The 24,773-nt window shown below is 31.5% G+C and overlaps 2 protein-coding genes and 1 non-coding gene across 3 annotated transcripts; 2 read left to right on the forward strand and 1 right to left on the reverse strand.

Annotated features, from left to right (window-relative positions):
- Positions 1–1,543: 1,543 nt before the first annotated feature.
- Positions 1,544–5,493, reverse strand: LOC137836956 (biotin carboxyl carrier protein of acetyl-CoA carboxylase 1, chloroplastic). The gene is made up of 7 exons (XM_068645765.2): positions 5,077–5,493; positions 3,983–4,015; positions 3,536–3,705; positions 3,116–3,422; positions 2,792–2,863; positions 1,991–2,056; positions 1,544–1,892 (listed from the first exon to the last, which is right to left on the reverse strand). Exons 1-7 carry the CDS (start codon positions 5,233–5,235, stop codon positions 1,869–1,871), a joined length of 831 nt encoding a protein of 276 aa, XP_068501866.1. The 5' UTR covers positions 5,236–5,493; the 3' UTR covers positions 1,544–1,868.
- A 2,339-nt stretch (positions 5,494–7,832) lies between these two features.
- On the forward strand, positions 7,833–7,934 carry LOC137838927 (U6 spliceosomal RNA). Its single transcript, XR_011085568.1, has one exon. It is a non-coding gene; the product is annotated as a U6 spliceosomal RNA (small nuclear RNA).
- A 4,504-nt stretch (positions 7,935–12,438) lies between these two features.
- On the forward strand, positions 12,439–22,847 carry LOC137836951 (Glycosyl transferase, family 35). The gene is made up of 15 exons (XM_068645759.1): positions 12,439–12,906; positions 14,763–14,998; positions 15,082–15,183; positions 15,565–15,741; positions 15,868–16,143; positions 16,883–17,154; positions 17,254–17,371; positions 17,450–17,881; positions 18,267–18,419; positions 19,090–19,218; positions 19,720–19,956; positions 20,985–21,061; positions 21,498–21,684; positions 21,925–22,125; positions 22,501–22,847. The coding sequence occupies exons 1-15, from the start codon at positions 12,663–12,665 to the stop codon at positions 22,615–22,617; spliced, it is 2,958 nt and encodes a 985-aa protein (XP_068501860.1). The 5' UTR covers positions 12,439–12,662; the 3' UTR covers positions 22,618–22,847.
- The last annotated feature ends 1,926 nt before the right edge of the window (positions 22,848–24,773 follow it).

Genomic DNA, 24,773 nt, shown 5'->3' on the forward strand with positions numbered 1-24,773 from the left:
CTCCCCAAAAAATATATTCTTACAAGGTGGAGAGGACTCTTGTAAAATTATATGATCCGAGTTTTAGAGTGTGAAAAGTTTTTGGTCTTTTTTGACATATTTTGGTCTTAGTCTAGGAAGGATGATATATCTGTGAAGACACTCCAACACTCAAGTCAATATTTAGGAACAATATTAATGTAGTAATAAATAAGCAATAATATCAATAGTAAATATCTTAGGGAAATTTTCTATTTATATTATTTTTAATGGGTCTTTACTTGCATGGATTATGAGGATGGATCCATGTCATTCTTAATCTTGGTTTAATTGTTGTTTAGACATGATGATAAGTTTTAGATGTGTTGTCGGTGACATCAATTACCCTGTGGCAGAGATTAGGTGAGTCAAGTCATAATCAAATCGTGGTGTTTTGGTTGTTATACTCTTAAGTAGAAAAATCCGCACCTTGACTATCATCTATAGCTTTTTGCCTAATAATAAATGCTTAATCCAACATTTGGTATCAAAGTCAAGGTCACAAGCTCGATTCCAAGTGGGACAATTGTTCAGGGGAGACACAATTGTCCTATGGCGTAGGCCAAGTGAGTGAAGTTACAATCGAAGAGTTTGATTTCTAGTGGGACAATTGCTGAGGGGGAGATTGTTGCAAGTGGTATTAATTGTCTCGTGGTAGAGGCTAGGTGGGCCAAGTCATAATCAATCTGTGGCACTTAGACTGTTACACTCTTAAGTAGAAAAAATTTTGATCTAACTATCAATTATAGCTTTTGGTTAAGTGGTAAGCGTTCGATCCAACAAGATGTTTATTATCGTTCGATTAGTGTCATAAACATTGTATATAATTGTGTTGAAACGTTCTTGGCCTTGCCTAGTACTTCTCTGGCACTTCTCGACCTTGCTTGGTTTGCACCTTGGTTTAAGTTTGTGCGATGCGTTAGCCAAAACCTTCTCGGTTTACAAGGTCATACAGTACACTAGCCCCCAAGTTCAAGTGTAATGCAATGAGCCAGAAAGAAAATTTTACTTCTTTGTTGAGAAGAGTCAATAATGTTTTAGGAGTGTCTTTGGAAATGTGTGCAATAAATGTTGAAGACGTTGTTGATGTGATAAGATGTTTGATTATAATCTTTAGATGGATTTGATTTAATGGTTGAGATTTTGTAGTGCTTCAATGGTTTGCGCTCCTTGGTGCCTATAAATATAAAGCATTTGGTTGTGTTGGTAAGATCTCCGTTTTCTTGCCAGTTAGGATTAAACATATCAACATTGATAATACTCTCTGATTAATCTCGTCCAAACAAAAGGGGTTGGTAATAGAAAATCTGTGGACAATTCTAAAGTTGATATCTTTTGATGGATTCGAATGAGAGAAGTTGATTGTGATTGTGTTCTGTTTGTGGGTTTTGGTTGCAAAAAGAAAATGGTTTTTGTGGAGTTTTAAAGTTGTGATTTTGGTGGGAAGGACGAATCAGTGTGAACTCGTGGCCTTTCCAATGGTGTAGGAGGAATGAGATTTTTTTATGAATATAAATTATCTGTGTGACCAAAGAAAGATGTATAACAAATTACTGTCAACACAAAATCTATCCAACAGGATTATAACAAAGGGTCCCATCAAGAAGACAAAAAACATTAATAATACGATAATTGTCAAAACTGCATAGAACTAAATGTCCAAATGTTCATTCTGATATGCTGGAGCTTTTGTGTCCAAATATCTCAACAGATTAAGAAGGCAAGCATTTCCCAAATGAGAAACATTATCACTCATGTAATTTCAGAACAAAAAATTGCAGTCATCCAATACCATGCTATCCAACGAGAAAGATTTCACTTCATCTTCGAAGCAAGGTCCCTCCTGGTACTCATGGAACTATTACAAAAAGAGGCTGCATGAAAAACAAAGTATAGAAGTTAGAGAAATGAATCATGTAGCTTCTAGACAAACATGCATGTGTGCATACACACAAAGGTAGAGAGAGAATACCGTGTCTAAACTGATTGGTTTGGCATCCTCAATCAATATCTCAGTTATTGTTCCTGACTGATCAGCCTGCCACCAAGTAGTGAAGATAACCAATGAATTAGAGGATCTGGTTTCTGGCTAATTGAAACTGGTTCTGAAGGAGAATCGTATATTTATTTCAGTGGAAAATGTGAATCCAATAGGCTCTTAGAGGGTCCTGTTTCCTCCATGTTGAGAAGATATTCATAATAAAACACTCTGAATCACTCTCCTTTTCATTCATCTCCTAAAACCAACTACTCCCATTTTTTCCCTTGTTCTCCACTACCACATAGTTTACTTATATCCTAATCCCTTCATACCACTCCTACTGTAATCTATGTATTTAGGGAGTGTATTACATTAGGATTTTAAAGGTTTCTAAAAGACTCTTTTTTAATAAAAAAGAGATTTCAATTCTCTCCTGTTTACTGTAACAAGAGAGTCTTGTTTAATAAATCTCAAGACTTTCAAATAATAAAAATAATGGTATTAAATTAAGATTTTTCAAATGATTAGTGTGTTAACTATTGTTGCAGCTGAAACAGGTGGCAATACAGAAGCAGATTTGAGCAGCTCTATCAGGTCAGTGCTTATAGATTTGTTAACTTCCAGATTTTTGTATCACAGATTTCTGTATAGTACTATATAAGGAAGGATAATCTATAGAATGGAACAAATATACCAAGTATATGGGAAAACATAAAGTAAACAACATAGTAAAAAGATAAGAAAAAAAATGTAATAATATACTATAACAAATAGGAAAAGAAATACACACACCTCAATTTCATTCATCATTTTCATAGCCTCAATAATGCAAATAACCTGACCTTTCTTCACTTTATCGCCCACCTGAAGCAACAGCAAAATAATTGGTCTCTTCATTGATTAACTTAGTAAACATGGCAATAATTAGTTTCATAAATTATCCTATAGATGGTTGTATCTAAGATAAACAAAGTTATGATCAGGTCTTAATGATTTTACAAGGATCCTAATTTTTCAATTTCTAAATTTCTACACAAATTAAGATAAAGAAAAGTTGCAAATTGGCACCACAACAGAAAATAAAGAGTGGTACTTAAACTGTGTATGTCTACAAACCTTGACAAATGGAGGTTCACCAGGTCCTGGACTCCTGTAGAAAGTTCCTGCAATCGGACTTTTCTGTGGTGGGTGAGAAGATGAGCTTGCTTTTCCAGGGGAAGGCAAGGCAGGCAGTGCTTTTGGAGGCGAGGAGCTAGCAGGAGCAGCTGCTGGTGCTGCTGCTGCTGGTGGGAATGTGGCATAGTGCATTGGAGGTGGTGATGCTGGGGCTGGTGGAGGCTGCAGTGCTTCTTTCTTTCTTATCAAGAGCTCACAATCTGATTGCTCAAGTTGAAGTTCCACAATATCTTTTGAATCAACAAGTCTAACCATGGAAATGGCATTAAATGAAATCTATGGAAACAAAGCATACCCTAAAAACAGACATGATAAATACACAAGAACAAGTGATTTCATTAAAAAAAGGTGAAATCTTACTTTATAAGATTTGAAACTTGAGATAAGAATGCTGTAACTGAAGCTTGATCTGCAGTAGTGCTCCCAGAGTGTTTTCCATTAAGCACTTCTTTTTCTTTTGATGAAGCAACATTAGGTCCTTTGACCGTTGCAGGGGCAGAATTAGAATTAGAATTTTCAACTTTAGCAGCCTACAATATACAAATCAGGGTGGCTTATGGTAAAAATTTCTGAATCTAACCAAGAACACATTTGAACAGGAGGATAAAATTTAAGAGTGTTGATATGTTGACAATCTTGCACCAGATTACAACTGGAAAAAGAAATAATTTTTTTTTTGAAATTGCATTAGCCAAATCAGAGTTGTAAACTTGAGTCTTTCAATTTGCAGTTGTCAAAACATTTTACAAAATTTAATTCATAATAAAACTCATGTGAACTAAAACAAAGAACTCAGTGTAAACTGACCTTCAGAACAGGAAATTGCTTCCTGTCAGGACACTGCAAAAAACAACAAATAACAATAGAATAATTAACTAATCAATGAAAGGAAACTGTATTTCTGAAGCTTTTGACAAATTTGTTATTTATTCAGTGAATCATACACCATCTGCAAACTGAAAGTGTTTCAATTGACAATTTATAATTTCTCCAATTTTAATCACATTGAAAACTAATGGCAAATCCGCCAACATAACCAGCACAACAATTTGAATGCATTTTAGTTGCAGTTGTGCTTCAGAGCCATCAACAACACTGAAAATGTTTGTACAAGTGATAACATGCTGAGAAACTTCAGTTGTAGTTCCCACGAAGATAAAATCAAACATGAAAGGAATAATGTAAGAATAAAAAAAATTAACAGGCATCATAAACTATTAATATTTACCTGCTTTAAGATATAAAAGATTGTATATTACTGCAAATACTGTTCACAAAACATTGATCACCTTTAACAAATTGTGTCCAACGACAAAGTGTTATGTTTTTGTGTAATTGAATCACATTGTCTTAACTTAGGCCGTTTATGCTCAGCAGCACCAAATTCAATATGGTCATTCTTTCATGAACATTGAGAAACCGTAAGGAAAAGCATTGACAAAGGTGCCATATCATCGTTATCACTAAAACAAATCAATTGAGCAAAACATTAACAGAACTAAAACAATCAGAGAATACATAATTTTCTGCGGATTACACAATGTGCCATCCTTAAATCATTGATAAAGGTAGCTATCCTTCCTTGATTTAAAACTAAAATCAATTGAACAAAACATGAACACAGACAGACAAGAAATACTACGCTTTTTGTGGATTACATAATGTGTCATCCTTAAATCATTGATACAGGCATCATTTCTCCATTCATAACTAAAATAAAAGAATCAAACAAAACATTTGCACTAAGTAACAAAGGGAATAAATACACTGTTCATAATGTGGCATCCTTAAGATGCTCAAAACTTCAATCATCACAACAAACAGAAATTCACAGACAAAAAGAATTCTCTGTCTATCTCTTTTATAGATAGATATAGATATATAGATGGAAAAATTGATACCTGAATCCTAGATGATGCAGATTCAGCAAACAAAGATCTGAATGATGGAAAAGGCTTGAAGCTGAACCCAGTTTGAAATGGAAGCTGTTGGGATTTGAACCCAAAAGAGGGTGAAGAAGTAGAAGGGCACTTGGGGCAGGGGACCGAGAATGAGGCCATTTGAAAGCACCCCACGAACCAAAAACCAAACTTTCCTTTCTGTATTCCCAAAGGGGGGTGTGATCTGCAAAGAAGGGTGAGAATATAAGGCAAGAGGCGTTGAAACCAAAGAGGGTGTGTATGAGAAAACACGAAAAGGGTAAAATGGTGCAATGAGGGTTGATGGAAAATGCTTAGGAGAATTCAAACACCTTCGTTTGGATCACATTTTACAAATACACTTTCGATGATTACGATGCAACTGAAATAACCATCATTGTGTCACAATTTTAACTAACTTGGATAAAAACAACAATAATAATAATAATAATAATTATTATTATTATTATTATTATTATTATTATTATTATTGAGTGTGCCTATTATTAGTTTACATCATAGAAAAAAAATCTATATAAATAAGTTAACAAATCTAATAGTTCAATGTATTTTCTCACATAAATTTCTTTTTATAAAGATTAACATTAAAAAATAATATAATTTTATTATATTAAAAATAGGAAACAAATACATCTTATTATAAGACAAAAAAAATTAATAATTTTATAAGGAACATAAATAATTAAAATTTTGGCTAAAAATTCCAAACTATGTACACATTTTGTTGAATCACGTGTTATTAGTTACTAAACATGATTATTTTTTCTTATAAAATAGTAATTTAATTTTAAAAAATATCTTAATTATTTAATAAAAAACATAATAACTAAATTAATTTAAATAAAATTAATATATAACTATGATATTTGTATTGAATAAATTAATAGAACCCAATTTCTTAAAATTTAAGATTTCATTTTTTTATTACAAAATTATTATTATTATTACTATGATATATAATATATTATATTATATAATATGTAGTGTATATGAAAATATATGTAATATTATTATATAAACATAAATCAGCTTCTCAACTTGAAAGACTTTTTTAAAACCTAAAGTGTGACTTTTTAATAAAAGGTATCACGTTAATTTAGACTATTCACGAGTTATGCTACAAGCCTCTAATATCGTTTGACCTATTTTTCACGTATAATGCATGTCATATTATTACTAGATGAAGCAAAAAAATTATTTTTAAAATAAATTTATGATAAATAGAATTTTGAAAAAAAAATAGAGTGAAGTGTTTAGAAAATAACTATTTGAAGCATTGAAAACTTTCATTTTCACAAATTGCATCTTTCTTGTAAAACTTACATGTTAAAGAGATTAACTCATATCCATAAAAATATATTTAGCATCAATTTGTATAATAATACTTTGTTTAATCATTTTTTTATTGTCTTTTTGAAAATTATATATTTATATTTTTTCTTTTTATCTTTATTTTTTATTTAAACTCTCAGCCTAGTTACTTAAGTTATTTGTGATATTTTTTTTTTGTTCGCATGACTAGTTCCCATATATTTTTTTAGTTTTATATTATTTTTCGTGTAATAAAATAAACAAAATAACCTTTAAAATGCGTAATACTTTAATTCAAGAAATCTATCTTCTTTTGTTATGATGGTCATTTGGTAGAATGGAATGATCAGTAAAAAAAATTAGCTGCCAATCAATTTTCTAGGCATAATATTTAAATGCAAAAAATAATTTAATTTGGTTTAATTAATTTTTATTTTCAATCTCATTCAAAGTAAACTCATCGATTGAAACCATAGTTGATTAAAAAAATAGTCTTCATCGATTTTCGATTTTTTATTATTTTTAAATTGACTAGATTTTAGATACCCCTAACTATGTTTTCTTACTGTTACCTTTAAAATAGGTTAGAAGACTGACAAAATTATTTTGTTTTAAGTTTTTGGGTATGGCCTTATGGGCCTTATTAGTCTTGTAATACCTATATTTTCTCTTTGCACCCTAATCAAAATAAAAATCCTATTCATGGTGTCAATCTAGTTCACAACTTCTTATATTTGCATCCTAGTGAAAATCATGTAACTCCCCTTGTGTCTTTTGTTCTTGATTCAACGAATTATCATTCTTGGAGTCGTTTAATCATCATTATGCTAAGTGCAAAGAATAAGGTAAAGTTTGTCAATGGTATGATATCTTAACCTTTAGCAAATGGATCCTTCTTTCTCGTCCTGGACAAGCTCTAATAACATGGTGGTGTCCTAACTTGTACATTCAGTTTATGTTCCCATACGACAGAGCATCATATGGATAGATAAGACATTGCATATCTGGAATGACCTTAAAGCCCGCTTCTCACAAGGTGATCTGTCTCACATTTCTGACCTTCAAATGAAGACTTCTTCTCTCAATCAATGTGATATTTCTGTTGCTGATTAATTTACTATGTTAGGGTTATCTGGGATGAATTAGATAATTTTAGACATGATCATGTATGCTCTTGTAATGTTTCCTCTATTATTACTCAAAGGAAAAGAGAGCATCAAGTCATACAATTTTTACGTGATCTTAATGATCAATATAATAATATAAAAACTCATGTTCTTCTCATGGAACCTATTCCCACCATTACTAAAAAAAATTCCTTCGTTGTTCAGCAAGAACGTTAGTTTAACAATAGTGTTTTAGTTGCCAATATAAAAAACAATAACCCTACTACCATACAAATACTATTACCTGTTCTTTTTGTGGTAAATTGGGTCACAGTGAAACTGTTTGTGCATGGACCCTGCGTAAAGATGACACGCACAAATCGAGAAATGGTCCAAATTTTTTGTCCTTTCTCTGCGTTTCTTGAAGTTCAGACTGTTATGATTGTTGAGTTTTATGGAGTTATATATGCTATGGAGGAAGCTCAAGAGATGGGGCTTACTAATGTCTGGCTTGAATGTGATTCTGTCTTGGTTTGTGTTGCGTTTACTGTTATGACTAATGTTCCGTGAATGCTTCATAATCGATGAAATACTTGTCTTAATTACTAAGGGAGAATCAAGTTTAGGGTTACTTATATTTTTCGTGAAGGAAATGCATGTGCTGATAAGTTGGCTAATTTATGATTTATTCATAGAGAACCATTTTATTGGTATAATAGACTTCCATCTAGTATGTTCTTTAGAATTCTTTATGAATAGGTATAGTCTACCTATGTATTGTTTTTGTTAGCATATGGGTTTTGGTCTAGTCCCCCCCATACTTTTGTATTTTCTTTGTTGTTACTTGAGGTGTCAGCATAATTGAGATGTGAAGTTGCATAGTGATGCCTAACATGAAAGCTTTTATAAAAAAAAATGTTTGTTTTAAGAAAAATAGTTTTCCTAACCAAGATGGTAAAAGATCAAAATTTGGTAACAATAACAGAAAGGTTTGTACATATTGTAATAAGATTGGGCACACAGTTGATATTTGTTACAAGAAACATGAGTATTCCCTGGTTATAGATCTCAATATGGTAAGTTTTCTCAAGCTAACAATGTTATCACTCAAAAGGATAATTCTGCTGGTAAAGATTAAATTAAGCACAATAATGGTGGTGATCTCCGCATTACTCAAAATCAATTTCAAATCCTTTCAAGAATGTAAATATCTCTAATGGTCAAGCTTAAGTGAACCAGGTTGGTACCATTTATGCTAATCATTAGAATTTTTTAAAATAATATTATAAATATATATATAGTCATTATTTTTAAAAGGAGTTATTTTGAAATAAATATAATTTATTTAATTATTTATTTTATTAAATAAATAATTTTTTTATTTATTAAAAAGTAAAATTATCCAATTAAAATATTTGAAATGAAATTAGGAAATGATATATCTCTATATATAGTGATATATAAATTTTATTATTTTAATTATATCATTCTCACGTAAATTGTCAAGGATGTTTTCTAACAACACAATCATAAAGAAGTTATTAAACTTCAAAGTGGATATCTTTTAGTTTAATAGCTATTTATTAATAAAAAAACAATTTCATCACATATTCCTATCTATTTAGTTATAGAGTAAAAATAATTAAATAAAAATTAACATAAAAGATCAAAATAATGTATTTTTAAAATCAAAATACAAAAAGGATAGAAGTACATTTTTTTTGGAAACAATTTAATTTCAAACAATGTAAAAGAAACAATTAACCCTACAAACATAACTCCTCTACCATTTTAACATCATTAACTTAAAGCCAAGATAGAACTTTAAATTAAAATGTATATTTTTTTAAAAATATTATAAAATTAATTTCCTTAACATTATATATATCTTATATCCTTACAAATGGACGTGCCAAATTGAAGTTCCATAAACTTTATGATAGGCCCCATGCACGTGATGGGTGGTGACATTATTTACAAATGAACGATCCAAAAATTTCAGAAAATAATAATAGTAATGTTTACCTTTTCTTGTAAGAAGGAAAATATCTATGCATTATCATAGTGTCTTTGAAACCCTAAAGTGTCATGAAATGACTTCAATGGTGTAACTACATCCATCAATAACTCAAAATAAAAATAACTATCAAACATACTTTTAAATCATATTAAGTGATTGGACAAAAATGCTATAAACTACACTACAAGAAAATCATTAAATAGAAACCAATTTTAGAGACAAAAAAGAATTAGTTTCTATAGTGACTAAATTAGAGACTATTTTAGAGACTAAAAAAAATGTTGGTTTCTAAATTAGTTTATATTATTGTTAAATAATTTCTAAATTGGTATCTAATTAGCTACCAAAATTTTTGCTACCAAATTTAGAATCTAGTAATTAAAACATTGGTAGCTAATTAGATACCAATTTATAAACTATTTAACCATAATAGAAACTAATTTAGAAACCAATAATTTTTTTAGTCTCTAAAATGGTCTCTAATTTAGTCATTATAACAACTAATTAATTTTTGTCTCTAAAATTGGTTTATATTTCATGATTTTCTTGTAGTGGTGGTTAAAAATTGAAAAAATAGATGAAGGTTGAAAACTAAAAAATTAAATTAAAATTATAGCTTTGCATCCATGTATTTTTTAAATAGCTAAATTTTAGTGTTTAAAAATAAAATTGTAGAGCTAAAAGCTTTTATTATAATTTCAAAAGTCCACAATAAACAAAGAACTACTCTTGTTTGAATACTAAAAATATTAAAATGCATTTTTTAAGATAAATGTACACGTATTATAGAATGTTTTCAGATTAAAATGCCTTTTTTTGCTCTTGCATGGTGGAGCGTTTTTGGATCCTGTGAACATTCTTCTAGATAGGTATATAAATATTTTGTTGTACTATTAGTATTAAAAAGTTAAACTTTATTAATGTGACATTATTTCTCTTTAATTCAAAATAAAAATATATAACTACAACAATTTTAACCATCAATTATTATTTTTTAAATAAATTGTTTTAAAATCAAGATTATAAAGGTAAATATTAAAAAGTGTACTTTTATGTCTAACTCAATCTCATAAAATACAACTTATAAGGTGACGTTTGTATCCACTATTATATTTTATGAAATGTCTTATAACGTCATAACAGGTGACCTGATAAGTCTAACAAACATTTGCTAGAATAAACTCGAAATGACTCTGATAAGTGAATTTTTAATTCAATCTCATAAAACCGACTTATATGATGAGATTTGCACCCACTTATATACTATAAAATGTCTTAATTTTATCGATGTGAGATCTTCAGCCGGAAAACATCATAAAAAAGTGTATTAGGGCTTATAGCTAAAACATCAAAAAAAAAAAATCTATGTGTTTATTCACAATGAAAAAGTGTATTTTATAAACCCCACTTAATTATTCTGTTATCCTCTTAAACTTAACTAATATTATATATCCTTTCGAATGTATATTTTTCTAAACCATATCAAATACCATGTTTCGTCATTTTTACCTAAAATTATGAATAATTTTGTTTGAATATTTCTATTAATAATTAATAGACTCACTTTTTAAATAAATTACTTTTCCTTATAAAAACCGTACCAAACTATTGTAAAAACCATACCAAGTCTTCATGAGTTTTATACCAAAAAAAAAACACTTAATTCTTATTATCATCAATTTTCTTATATATTATACTACTATGCTTATATATAGTGTAACATATTCTTAATTTATATTTCTATAAGCCAAATTAAATTAGAGTACACTATTTTTACAATGATTTCAAGTTAAGAAATCATAGAACTAAATTAAGAATATGTTCACAGAGTAAATCAAAATAAGTCACACTAATTAATGACTATAAACACAATTTAATAATTTTTTACAAACTAATAATTTGACAATCCACAGCATCTACTAAATTGAATGCTCAACATCGTATTCTTTAACATATTTTTTAAAGAATATATTTTATACAATGGTGAAAAATAGTTAAAATTTTAATAATTTAAACTTTTATAGTTTTTAACTGATAAAAGCATATATTAAAACGAGTATTTTAAATAAACACGTGACTAATAAGTGTAAACCTATTATAAATTTCAGTTCCTCCTTCATTTCGCTCTCTCACTAAAAACTAAGTTGACAATAATAATCAAATTATATAATTTTTTTTGTACTTTTACATTTAAACATTAAATAAAATTTCCCGTTAAAAATTAAATTGATACGGTTCTAGACTAACGTAAGAATAATCTAGTTTCAGAACATTAATCAGTGGACTATGATAATTGTATCCTATACCATTATGTAAAATATAGATCTTCCTTATGCTTTTTCTTGCATATATTAACACATCTATATTAACACATCTTATGTAACGTAACCTGATTTTGTCTCCATCGAGTCATTATGGGTGATTAAATCTAATGAATAAAGGATGTTGTATGTTTCATGCTATTAAAAATAAGATTCCAATTCTCATATTATACGTCGGGTCCAGACTCATCACTCTACATGTTCCCAACCTCTAACGTAAGCTACAAAAACTATTATTATCAAATTGAGCCAGTTTAAGTAACGACCATCCGTCATACGTCAATTCCAGAACAATCACTCTAGGTATAGTATTAATAAAGTGAGACTAATTACCCACTTACCCTTATTTTATACATGGAATATTAGATAAGGTTAATTATTTTTAATATTTTATATTTAAAAAATTGGAATCGGAAATTTTGGTGAGGACAAGGAGGGAAGGTTAAGGTGGAAGGGAAAGCAAGTACGTGGCAATCTGGTAGAGCGCCAACAGAGCAGTTGCAGAGGATATTCGGTGAGCTTAACGACAGAGAATCACATAAGAGTCTGAAGGAGTGAGAAGCTCGTGATTCGATTACTTATCGGTCATATCGTATCTCGACACGCCGTACACACAGTAACACCTCCATCTTCATTATAGTCACACAACACCCTCACTTACAAACTCACACTACCAAAGCTCGTGACCGAGAAACCAAACAAACAAACAAACTTCTCTTTCTCTCTCTCTCTCTCTCTCTCTGCGATTATTGATCTCGGGAGAAGAGAGATTGCGATTTGCGATTCGCAATGGCTTCCACCACAATGCGGCTCTCCGCTACTTCCGCCGGTGCTCAGGCGCTTCCCCGCCGTAACTCCCTCGCCGTGCTCTTAACCGTCTCCGCGAGATCCTCCGCAAAATCGAGGCTCAGGTTTATCGGAAGAAGCTCCAACTTGAGCTTCCTCCGGAGGCGGAACTCTTTCTCCGCTGTGAAGTGCGTCTCCGGTAGCGAGGCCAGGAAGACACTACACGATCCCGTGGCTCAGCAACAAGGTCTGAAGTTTTTGCTTCTCTCTCTCTCTATCGCTCTCTCTCTCTCTCTCTCTATATATATATATATTTATATACTGTCTGTCAGTCTGCATTTTTTGGTTTGCTTTCGGCTCTTCTCGCTTTGAATTAACAGCGTTTAACAGTTTGAAGCTAATTTTAGCTCTGTGAAGTTCTTGAAAGTTTAAATAAGCGTGTGGATTTGGTTGCGGTAGAGTGAGAGTTGCAGTTTAGTATTGAATTGTTAACTGATGATAGGAAAAGTAATTTGTGACCAATGATCATCCTCTGAAACGAAAGGCCTTTGAGCAGCATGTCCTCTCTCTCTCTATATATATATATTAAAAGTTTATTATTGTAATGTGAACTACGAATCTGAATTATCGTATTCGATTATTGAGATGGTAAACCGAGCGAATCTCAATAGTATAATTCAAATAGATAGTTAAGATTAAAATTAATTAAAACAATCTTGTCTGTTCGTGAATAAAATGTTTTCTCGCTTTTCATTTTTTCACCTTTTTTTTGCTTATAATTTTTTTTCTGGTAATATATGTATGTATATGTCATGTGAGAATTCTTGTCATCGTGAGAAATAATAATTATAAACTTGAATCTTATTCAAGTGGATGGTTAAGATTGAAATTAATTAAAATAATCTTGTTAATCATCCATTTATGTTAGTATTTATATAATTAAGAAAGTCTTAATCTTAACATATATGATTAATAATTAAATTCATTTATAATATATATGTTGGTAATATATAACTCTTGTGAAAATGCTATGGAAAAGGTGGAAGGAAATAGTACTGAGGATGCTAAGATACTGCCACTTATTTTTTAAAATAAAGTTGAAGTGTTAAAAATATTTACAACTTGGATTTCTTAAAATATTCCCAAAAATAAAATACACTTTCTAGAAAATAAGTTGGAGTGTGTGTATAAAGTGAGAGAACTGTTTTGATTTTCAAGAATGAGAAGAGTAAATTGTGACCGCACAATCTTACAGATATAGTCAGGAGTAAAGGCTATTAAAAGTTCACATGATCACTTTAAAAAGTTTCGTTACTTTTACGTTTTAATTTTGATCATTTATTAAAATGGTCAAGATTGTTCTTTGCATCCTCAAATAGAAACTTCCCTCTCATTTGATTTGTGTGTGATATAATATGCATGCTCCTTCTTTGTGGTATCTTGTTAGTGTGTATGATATCTCAATTTTCTATAATGGATGCATTAAATTCGTTTTGATTTAACAACTGAAAAAGAAGTTTTTGGGATTTATTTATTTCTTATGATATGTTTTTTACGCCCTCACTCCCTTATTTGTAGGTACAATGGTTGAAAATAATCTTATTAAGCTGGCTATTATTACTGCTTTTTTTAGAAGTTATTCAGGAGTTTATGGATTGGGATCCTTTTTTTTATGTTGACATGGAAATACATTGTGTGTTCTGGAGATGCATACCCGGGTTCCCTCACTATTATTGTTTTGATGAAATGGAAGAAACCAAAAGAGGAAAGAAAATTTTCAAATTTGAAATCAAGGCAAAGCTTGCATGGCTAATTATGTTTCTTGAATTTTCTTTTAACCAAAATGTAGAAAATTTCAATTTAAAAAAAAAAAACTAATTATTTTCTTTCTCTACATCCAAACATGTAGTTACTAATCATTATCCAAAGCTCAATAATATTTTGTTATATTCGCTTTTGGGGTAGCATAAGGATGGGACTTCTGACAAATTATTCCCAGCTCTTGACTTTTTAATAAGTTACCAGCAGCTATCTTTTGTCCAACAACTTCATTAGGACCTGATTAATCTTATGTGTTTGTTTATTTATTGTTTCTTTTTGAAGCCGCTAGCTCTCTCAGCTCCTCGACGCCAGATGCTTCATCTATTGCCTCGAGTATTAAATACCATGCAGAGTTCACTCCATTGTTTTCAACACATAATTTTGATCTACCACAGGCTTTTTTTGCAACTGCACAGAGTGTTCACGATGCTCTCATTATTAACTGGAATGCCACCTATGATTACTACGAGAAGCTGAATGTTAAGCAGGCATATTACCTTTCGATGGAATTTTTGCAGGTTGGTGCTACAATAATTATTTGAATAACTTGGAACATTTCTGGCGTCTAATGTTTGTTTCTATTTGTTATTTTATCGTGCAGGGTAGAGCATTACTAAATGCAATAGGCAATCTAGAGTTAACTGGTGCTTATGCCGAGGCTTTGAGCAAGCTTGGGTATAAATTAGAAAATGTGGCATTCCAGGTGTGACATTCCCTATGTACTTCTTCTTTCTTATTTTTATTCTAAAATGTTGAGTGTTTCAGTGCTCTCTTAAAGTTACTTTTTGTATAACCAGAACCTCGTAAGTCCACATGAAATAACCTCTTTAGGTAAACAAACTGATGCACTTTTCAAAACAAATGTTGTTCCAATAGCATATTTGCGATGGAGAAAATCAATTGATATGGATCATATCATACTCTTATTAAGTTGCTTTATCTACATTTTCCCTAAAGACATTGCAAACTCGCAAACCTTTTTATTTTGCTGAACAGCTACAGCAACAGGAGTAATTGAAGCAAAATTAATATTTGGTTGCAACTTACTATAGTTGAGTAATTCATTTTGTTTGGCTATTGATAGGAGCCAGATGCTGCACTTGGAAATGGTGGTCTGGGGCGACTTGCTTCATGTTTCTTGGACTCTTTGGCAACCTTGAACTATCCAGCTTGGGGTTATGGATTGAGATATAAGTATGGTTTATTTAAACAACGAATAACCAAAGAGGGGCAGGAGGAAGTCGCTGAAGATTGGCTTGAGGTATGTTTCATTATTTATTGATAAGTGATAAATGGCATGTACTTAAAAATTAAAATTATAATGTTTTCACTATGTTTTTTCTGTTCTGTTAATGTTTCTTTCTTTCTTTCTGACCTCGTCTAACAGATGGGCAGTCCCTGGGAGATTGTTAGAAATGACGTTTCATATCCTGTAAAGTTCTATGGCAAGGTTGTATCAGGGTCAGATGGTAAAAAACACTGGATTGGAGGAGAAGAAATAAAAGCTGTTGCACATGATGTTCCAATACCAGGATATAAAACTAAGACTACAATCAACTTGAGACTTTGGTCTACAAAAGCTGCATCGGAAGAATTTGATTTATATGCTTTTAATGCTGGAAGACACAATGAAGCGTCTGAGGCTCTAGCAAACGCTGAAAAGGTTTAGATGATATAGCTAGTGTAAAGTTCTTTATAATCAGCAAGAGATATACGTATCTATTGAAATGTATTTGGAAAAATAAGGTCCACATTGACTAGAGATAGAGTTTTGCAATATGAATTTAAGAGAGGGACAACCCTCATCTCACGATCCAGTTTTAAACCGAAGTCTCACATCGGCTAGAGACTGAAGGAGTAGTTCTCACCTCATAACTCAATTTTGTTTAGTTGAGTTTTAACTCACATTCTAAAAAAGGGACCAATTGAATAAGTGTTAGAATAAATATTGCAGAAAATAAGTATCATAAAAATCATTCCTCTCCATACATTTGAGTGTAATGTGTATTTTTCATATTTTGTCTTTGGAGTGTCTTTTTATAATCACCGATATAAGAGAATATCAATTCTCTTTAATTTTGTTTAGGTTTATTCTGTTAGCTGCCAGTTGTCCCAAGTGTCAGATGTCACCTTCTGCTCTATATATACTACTTGTGCAGAAGCTTAGAATCCCTTTTTGTAACCATTCTAATATTCAGTTTTAAAATCTTACGGTTTCTCTCTTTTTGTGTACATTTAATGACCTATATGAGTTTGGACTAAGTCCTGTGTAAATGTGTAGAAAATACGAGTTACTTTTGATGATATTTAGGCTTTCCAGTTAATTTCAATTTTGATACAGTCTGAATGCAAGTTAATAAAAGGACATTCATTATATATGGTATTTTTGTTTTCAAATGCAGATATGTTATATACTCTACCCTGGGGATGAATCAATAGAGGGCAAGACCCTTCGTCTCAAGCAACAATATACTTTATGTTCTGCTTCTCTTCAAGACATAATTGCTTGTTTTGAGAGAAGATCAGGAGCAAATTTGAATTGGGAAGAGTTCCCTGAAAAGGTTGCAGTGCAGATGAATGATACGCACCCAACCTTGTGCATCCCAGAGCTGATGAGAATTTTAATAGATGTAAAGGGTTTAAGTTGGAAAGATGCTTGGAATATTACACAAAGGTATTTTACACAGAGAGGTGTCTGGTGAACTCTTATTATCTATTAATGCATAATCCGAGTTGGTTGACTGAATATCTACTATCTGCTACTGTGATTCAGGACTGTAGCATATACAAACCATACTGTTCTTCCCGAGGCACTAGAGAAATGGAGCTTGGATCTTATGCAGAAACTGCTTCCACGCCATATTGAGATAATAGAAATGATTGATGAGGAGGTAATACTGAAATACATTCATAAACATCTTTCTTTCAGGGTACATGCATTAGTTGTTGATGGTATTCCTGCTTTGCAGTTGATTGGGACCATAATTGCAGAATATGGCACTGCAGATTCAGACTTGTTGGAGAATAAATTGAAGGAAATGAGAATACTAGAAAATGTTGAATTGCCTGAAGAATTTGCAGATGTACTGGTTAAGTCGAAAGAGACGACTGATATTCCTAGTGAGGAGCCGCAAAGTTCTGAACAAGTAGAAGAAGAAGAAGAAGAAGAAAAAAAAAAAGATGATGATAACGACGAAGTGGAAGGAGCCCTTGCTGAAAAGAAGGGAACGGATGAAAGTTCCATTGAGGATGAGAAAGAAGAGTTGCCTGTGCCAGTACCAGAACCACCAAAATTGGTTCGTATGGCAAATCTGTGTGTTGTGGGTGGTCATGCAGTGAATGGGGTTGCAGAGATACACAGTGAAATTGTAAAAGATGAAGTTTTCAATGCGTTTTATAAGGTAAATTTTTCGTTGGTCTGTCAGTATGACGTAGTGCATAGCTGAGTTATGTTTCTAAATTGCTAGCTTTTTCCTAATAGAAATTACCAAATAGCTCTTAGCAGTCAACTCTTACTATCTGACCAATGGGAGGAAACAACTCATTCTTGCCCAATGGGCATAATAGCACTATAAATAAAATATGGATATTTCTTCATTTGTTTTGTTTCAAAGTGATTGCTCCATGCATACTGCTTTTAAAAGATGAAAGAAACTTCTCACACTTCTAATGATATGTATTTAATATTTGGACCTTTAATAGCTCTTCATCATTTTATGTTTTCTTTAGATTATGACAAGATCTAGGAAATTTGTTTATATAATTGATGCCATATTTTTTTTGTAGTTGTGGCCTGAGAAATTCCAAAACAAAACAAATGGTGTGACACCAAGGAGATGGATCAAGTTCTGCAATCCGCTTCTGAGTAAAATAATAACGGAGTGGATAGGCACAGAGGATTGGGTCCTAAATACAGAGAAATTAGCCGAGCTAAGGAAGGTTGTTACCCTTATTTGCTTTATTAATCTTATCCTAGTCTTGAATTTTTCCTTCATGGCTTTGCATTTTCCTCTTTTATAGTTTTTATTTCCTTTTTATGAATGTCAAGTTTGGTGGCACCAGTTATACTACCACATAGCCTAATGCTTCTTGGAAACAAATGGCCTTCAATTTTGGAATTTTATAATCAATGATACAAGTTATCCCCAAAGAACCAGCTATAAATAAGAATTGTAATTACTTCTAAGCTATAAATAAGAATTGTAATTACTTCTAAGCTATAAAATCTAACTATCTTGCATTTACTGGGCTCCTTCAAATTTTTTTCCAATGGAATAAACTATGTCTTGTGACGCACTATTCAGGATGGAATATCTGGTTTGTTGAGCTTTTAAATATGAATTCTTATGGATTCCGGGATGAGCTTAATTCCGTTCAACTAAATTGTAAATTTGGTATCCTCGTGCTGCTTGATCTCAAAGGAATTAATATGGTATCGTGATTTCAATTTTATGGGTATTTTCTGAAATTGGGTAATTAGCATTGAGCGTGCTGTAGACTACGTTGTGTTTCCATTGTATGTCAAAAGCATCACTTGATCATATTAGTCTCAGCCTATTTTCCAAATTCCTGTCATTAAACCTGATCATACTGGTATAAATTATTACAGTTTGTAGAGAATGAGGATCTACAACTGCAGTGGAGGGAAGCAAAGAGGAGTAACAAAGTTAAAGTTGCGGCATTTATCAGAGAAAAAACAGGGTATTTTGTCAGTCCTGATGCAATGTTTGACATCCAGGTAAGATGATGCCTTTATATTGGTTATTTTCTTCTTTTTCTTTTACACCAATTTTGATTGGGCTCTAAGTTTCAACGATAGAATGGAAAGTTTAAAATGTTGTAACGGTCTCTCAGTGGTTATTGGTCATATTGTGATTACTGTGATTTAGTTATCAATCAAGGCAGATTATTAAGAAAGTAGTGATTCTGTTTTGCCTATACAATGTACAAAGCACCATAAGTAATGTATATGAAGACGACCTGTTCAAAATGCCCAAGTGTGCCTTGTTTGATGTATGGTCTAGGTTAGCACAGGCTGAAATTAGGCCAGGCTGTAGGTCATTGATAGGCTGCATGTCCTATTCCTATTTCCCTCCCCGATAATATGTTACTTTTAAACATCAATTTTTGTTCTGCTGACAAACAATTTAGTTACAATGGATTCAATTTCTACCCATTCCATCAGTTTTTTCCCTATGTTGCTAAACTGTTCAATGCTGGCTCTATTACTTTGGTTTAGGTGAAGAGAATCCATGAATATAAGCGACAATTAATGAACATACTTGGAATTGTTTACCGGTACAAGAAGATGAAAGAAATGAGTCCTGTGGAAAGGAAAGCAAATTTTGTTCCTAGAGTTTGTATATTTGGGGGGAAAGCATTTGCTACGTATGTGCAAGCCAAGAGAATTGTGAAATTTATTACAGATGTTGGGGAAACCGTTAATCATGATCCTGAAATAGGAGATCTACTCAAGGTACACGAGTCCAACTGTTTCTTTTTCACTTGTTGGTTTATGTTTTGTCATACAGTTCTTAGGCATATTCTTGAAAATAAAGATGTAAAGCATTATTCCTTTAACAGTACCTGGGCCTCAGGATCTTTTTTAGGTTCTACATTTGATTTTTATTAGCAATAAGCAAGTTGCTTATGTTAATTTAAAATCAATGTGCATTTTTTATAAAAAGATTTTTTAGTATAATTTAGCATGAACACACCACATTACAAATGCAATTATGCAAGTCCTTATGGTAAAACATTCTACTATGCAAATATAAAAGAAAAAACCAACGGCCCCACAGAGGATGATAACATAATATATCATCAAACTCTGTATACTCATGGGATTTTCCAAAATACACACATATGTAAGGACTTCTCTTGACTATTAAATCATTAAATTTCCACACTTGGATACATTTCTCTCAGTGGATAATTTTGGTCCTGTAAAAATAATAAAACAATTTTGGAATGTTTCCCATTATAATTAATTAGATGGAATTAGAGTCTCCATCGCTTCCCCATTATATTTAATTAGAGTCTCTATTTTCACAATTTAATCAATTATATTAAGTGGATAATCAATTATTTTACCATTTAATGGATTAAATGATTAAATTGTGACTATTTGGCTCTTTAATTGACTAAATTGTGAAACGGGAGACTCTCCAATTATTTTTAATTGGATAGGATCCGTAGTCATCCCCCCTGCTGCTGTGTGCAGAGATCCATATTCCATTCACTTGTTTTGAATTTTAGGCTATCTAAAAATAAGATTTTTAATCATATAATTAAGTTTTCTAATATACTAAATATAAAGAAGAAATTGCTCTGTTTGTGCCATTTAATTTATAGAAAATTTTCTCCAGAGGGGAGTCGTTTTGGAAGGAATGGTTTACCTAATTTCTTTAAAGCTTCATACTTTGTTAAGATCCTACATGTTTTCAGTATCATATTTTTTCAAATGGATGAAGTTATTGTTAATTTGTGTTTATATTTAATCAGGTTATTTTTGTCCCTGATTACAATGTCAGTGTTGCTGAGATGCTTATTCCGGCAAGTGAATTGTCACAACATATCAGGTAGTTATATTTCACGTAAATGGTGATCTAGATGTACTAATTAACATGATACTGTCAACTGTACTAATTGCAACTATTCAAATTTTGACATGAATAGCCTTAAATAGAAAGTTGAGTCAATTACATCAAATTGTTTCATATTCATATGTAAATCAAGATGTTTCTCATTCAAAAACTTTTGCTACCTATTTCGTGCATGGAAAATTTAACATGATGATCAACAGCATGAATCTCACCTCTCCAACTCCTCTTCATAACCTATGCATTGTTGTATGCAATGCAACTTTGCAAATTAATACTATGTTTGGAAATCCAGCCAGTCATACCGAGCACCAATGACATGTGAGAGCGAGCTTGGCACTCAATGTGCATTGTGAAATAGGATACAGGTCAAACAGACATATACTAATCTGTGTTCCCTGTTTCTCTCGTGTAGTACTGCTGGAATGGAAGCAAGTGGAACCAGCAACATGAAATTTGCAATGAATGGCTGCATATTGATTGGAACTTTAGATGGGGCCAATGTTGAAATTAGGGAAGAGGTTGGTGCAGATAACTTCTTCCTCTTTGGTGCCGAGGCTCCTGAAATTGCTGGGCTGAGGAAAGAAAGAGCAGAGGGAAAGGTCTGTCTTAAGACCCTTGTGCATTTTAATTACTATGGAGCATTGTTAATACCATGCTGTTTGGAGCATACCCACATGAACAAGTATTCTACTGTGTTTCAAATGCTAATGGTTGAAAGAAATTCATAATAAGGTTACAAGAATTTTGAACAAAGATCGTTGTTTGAGGAAATGTCGGTCTTGGGTTTCTTAAAAACTTAAGATGATTATATGTTAACCCGCTATGTTTTTTTAATTCAGTTTGTCCCCGATCCACGATTTGAAGAAGTCAAAGAATTTGTCAGAAGTGGTGTTTTTGGATCTTACAACTATGACGAATTGATTGGATCCTTAGAGGGAAATGAAGGTTTTGGTCGTGCAGATTATTTCCTTGTGGGCAAGGACTTCCCCAGCTACATAGAATGCCAAGAGAAGGTTGATGAAGCATACAGAGACCAAAAAGTGAGTTTGTAGACTTTCTTCCTATTTGCTATTAAATATTCGTTTCCCCTGCTAGCCTATTGGATGCCTGCACCTATTCCTTGCTAGCAACACATTCTTTTGAATCAATCGATTTTTTTTATTCAACTTCATATGTAATTAGTTTACTCGTGATTATGTAGTTCAGACAAATTTTAACCAATAGATAGCACAGTATGTTAGAAGGTGTTGGTATTTTCACTTATTTACATGTTCTATTATGTGATGCAATGTATTTATCAATTGTATTCAGTTGTTATAGTTCTTTTGTCCATGGTTGTTCTGTTCCTTCATGCATCATGCTTGTTGGTCTCATGTTATTTTTAACATTAACATTTGTAAATGATGTGGATACAGAAATGGACAAGAATGTCAATATTGAACACAGCAGGGTCATACAAGTTTAGCAGTGACCGTACGATTCATGAATATGCCCGAGAGATATGGAACATTGAACCAGCCCAATTGCCGTAGAAAGTGCAGACGCACTTGGTGGCACGTGCTTATGATGATGATCCCTGATTAGCATAATTCCTCGTACCAGAGAATAAATAAACAAATATATTTTGCAAACAGAGGCACTTCAGGTGCGCTCTTGATCAAAATAAGCTTGCAGTTCTTTAATATATCTGTGTTATGTATGGATACTACTTGTTGTAAAGCTTTACCTACCTTTCTCTTATAATAAATATCTATTAACTTCATCTCCAAATTCTCTCCCTTATCTATGATTATTTCAGCTTCATTTTTATTTACAATATTATACTATTAAAATTACTTTGAGCTTAAAATTACATGCATAGATAATATTTAATCTTTTAATTTAATAAAAAAATTAGTTTGATTATATGTCACAAAATTAATTATGGCATATATCATTGAAGACCAATTAAAGAAGGTTGCTTTCACATTGTATCTTTATGTAATGAGAGTGTTAAGTCTTTCACAAATTATAACCTTGATTATAAAAGTGCTATAGGTAGTGATGACTAATCGGTGTGGTCCTTTAAAATGAAATTTGTTTAAAGGATATCGCGAAAAAATATACTCGACTATTTATGGACCCCTATACGTATTTTTTACATTTTATATTTAAATAAAATTAAATTTAAAGTATAATTTAAATAAAATTACATAATAAAATAAATTTAAATAAATTGCACAATAAAGTATAAGTTTTAAAAAAGTTATCTTCTTAAAAATAATTTATGTAGCACCCACATAAAATTATCATCTTTACTATAAGTCTACTAGAGGACATGTGAAAAAACATTTAGTTTTTTTTTAAAATAAAATAAACATAATTATATATGTATATACATTTTCATGTTTTTTAAAAAAGAAAACTTGGACTATTCCTTAGTCTTCCTTAGTCTTCTCCGAATACAGTTGTAGAATTTAATTAGTAATTTACAACCAATCCAATTTCATAAAACATAAACTTACGTACCATATACATCACACATTAATCTATATATAAAAGGATATTTATTAAGAAATATCAATATATGTCTTCCAAAGGCTCCTATTAGATATTCAGCTATACGGATCAGGATAAGTTTAGAGTATATTTCACAATTGGTGGTCTGATGATACAATAAATTCTCCTTCAGTTTTTCAATCACATTGATGTTTAGACTATCAATGAAGTTAGAAATCTTTGTTAGAACAAAGATCTTTGCTTAATACAAATCATGCAATGGATCACAAATCATCCTAGATTTGTAACCTCAAATCCATACAATTTTTTTTTATCATTCTCAACAACTCTTTTCATACAAAATAGTCCACTTGAACAAAACCACAAATTAATTAAATATACAAATTAATATTTTATTTACATTTATATTTTACATTCACATTCAATCAATTAAAGAATTGTAATCTCTTATGTTAGCTTACTTTAATAGTGTGTTTATACCTAACTCAACCTCACAACCGATTTGAAGCCCAATAACTGTTGGGGCTTTTCTATTAGGGAGAGACTAGGGAGATTCACCATCATTTAGCCAGAGTAAACCCACATAAGAGATTATGACACCACTTCCAATCCAAAATCTTAAGATTGTGTGTTTCTGGGTCTTTCTTTTTCATATGTTACTCAACTTTCTTATTTCTAGTCAGTGTTGAACTTTCAACTCATACTTGGATTCCTAATAGTCTCCCCCTCAAGTGTGTGTTGGGTTTTTACCCTAACAGGACATACTTGTCCCCCATTTCTCTTAATACATTTTTCCTAAATCTAACTAGTGTTGGATTTACCATAACGGGACATACTTGTCTCTATCTAAGTCGCACCAAAACAAATCTGACTCTAATATTATCTTAAGTATGTTAACCTCACAAAATTAGCTTGTAGAAAAGAATTTTTTTTAGCTTGAGCGAAAAAAATTGTTTCAATGAAAATTGTTTCACTTGAGCGAAAATTTATTTGTTTGAGCGAAAATTTATTTGTTTGAGCAAAAATAGGCCGAGAGCAAAGATTGAGTATCTGCTCTATTTTTACTTAAGCAGAAATATCAAAAAATCAACTTCATGCAGCAGGACCAAATTTGTTTCCAAAACCAGTTTGACAAGTATCACTTTCAAATAAATTCAAATGATCAATATAATCATAATTTACTCAAATA

Source organism: Phaseolus vulgaris, chromosome 4 (genome assembly GCF_051622355.1).
Source record: "Phaseolus vulgaris cultivar YP4 chromosome 4, ASM5162235v1, whole genome shotgun sequence".
Classification (NCBI taxonomy): Eukaryota; Viridiplantae; Streptophyta; class Magnoliopsida; order Fabales; family Fabaceae; genus Phaseolus; species Phaseolus vulgaris.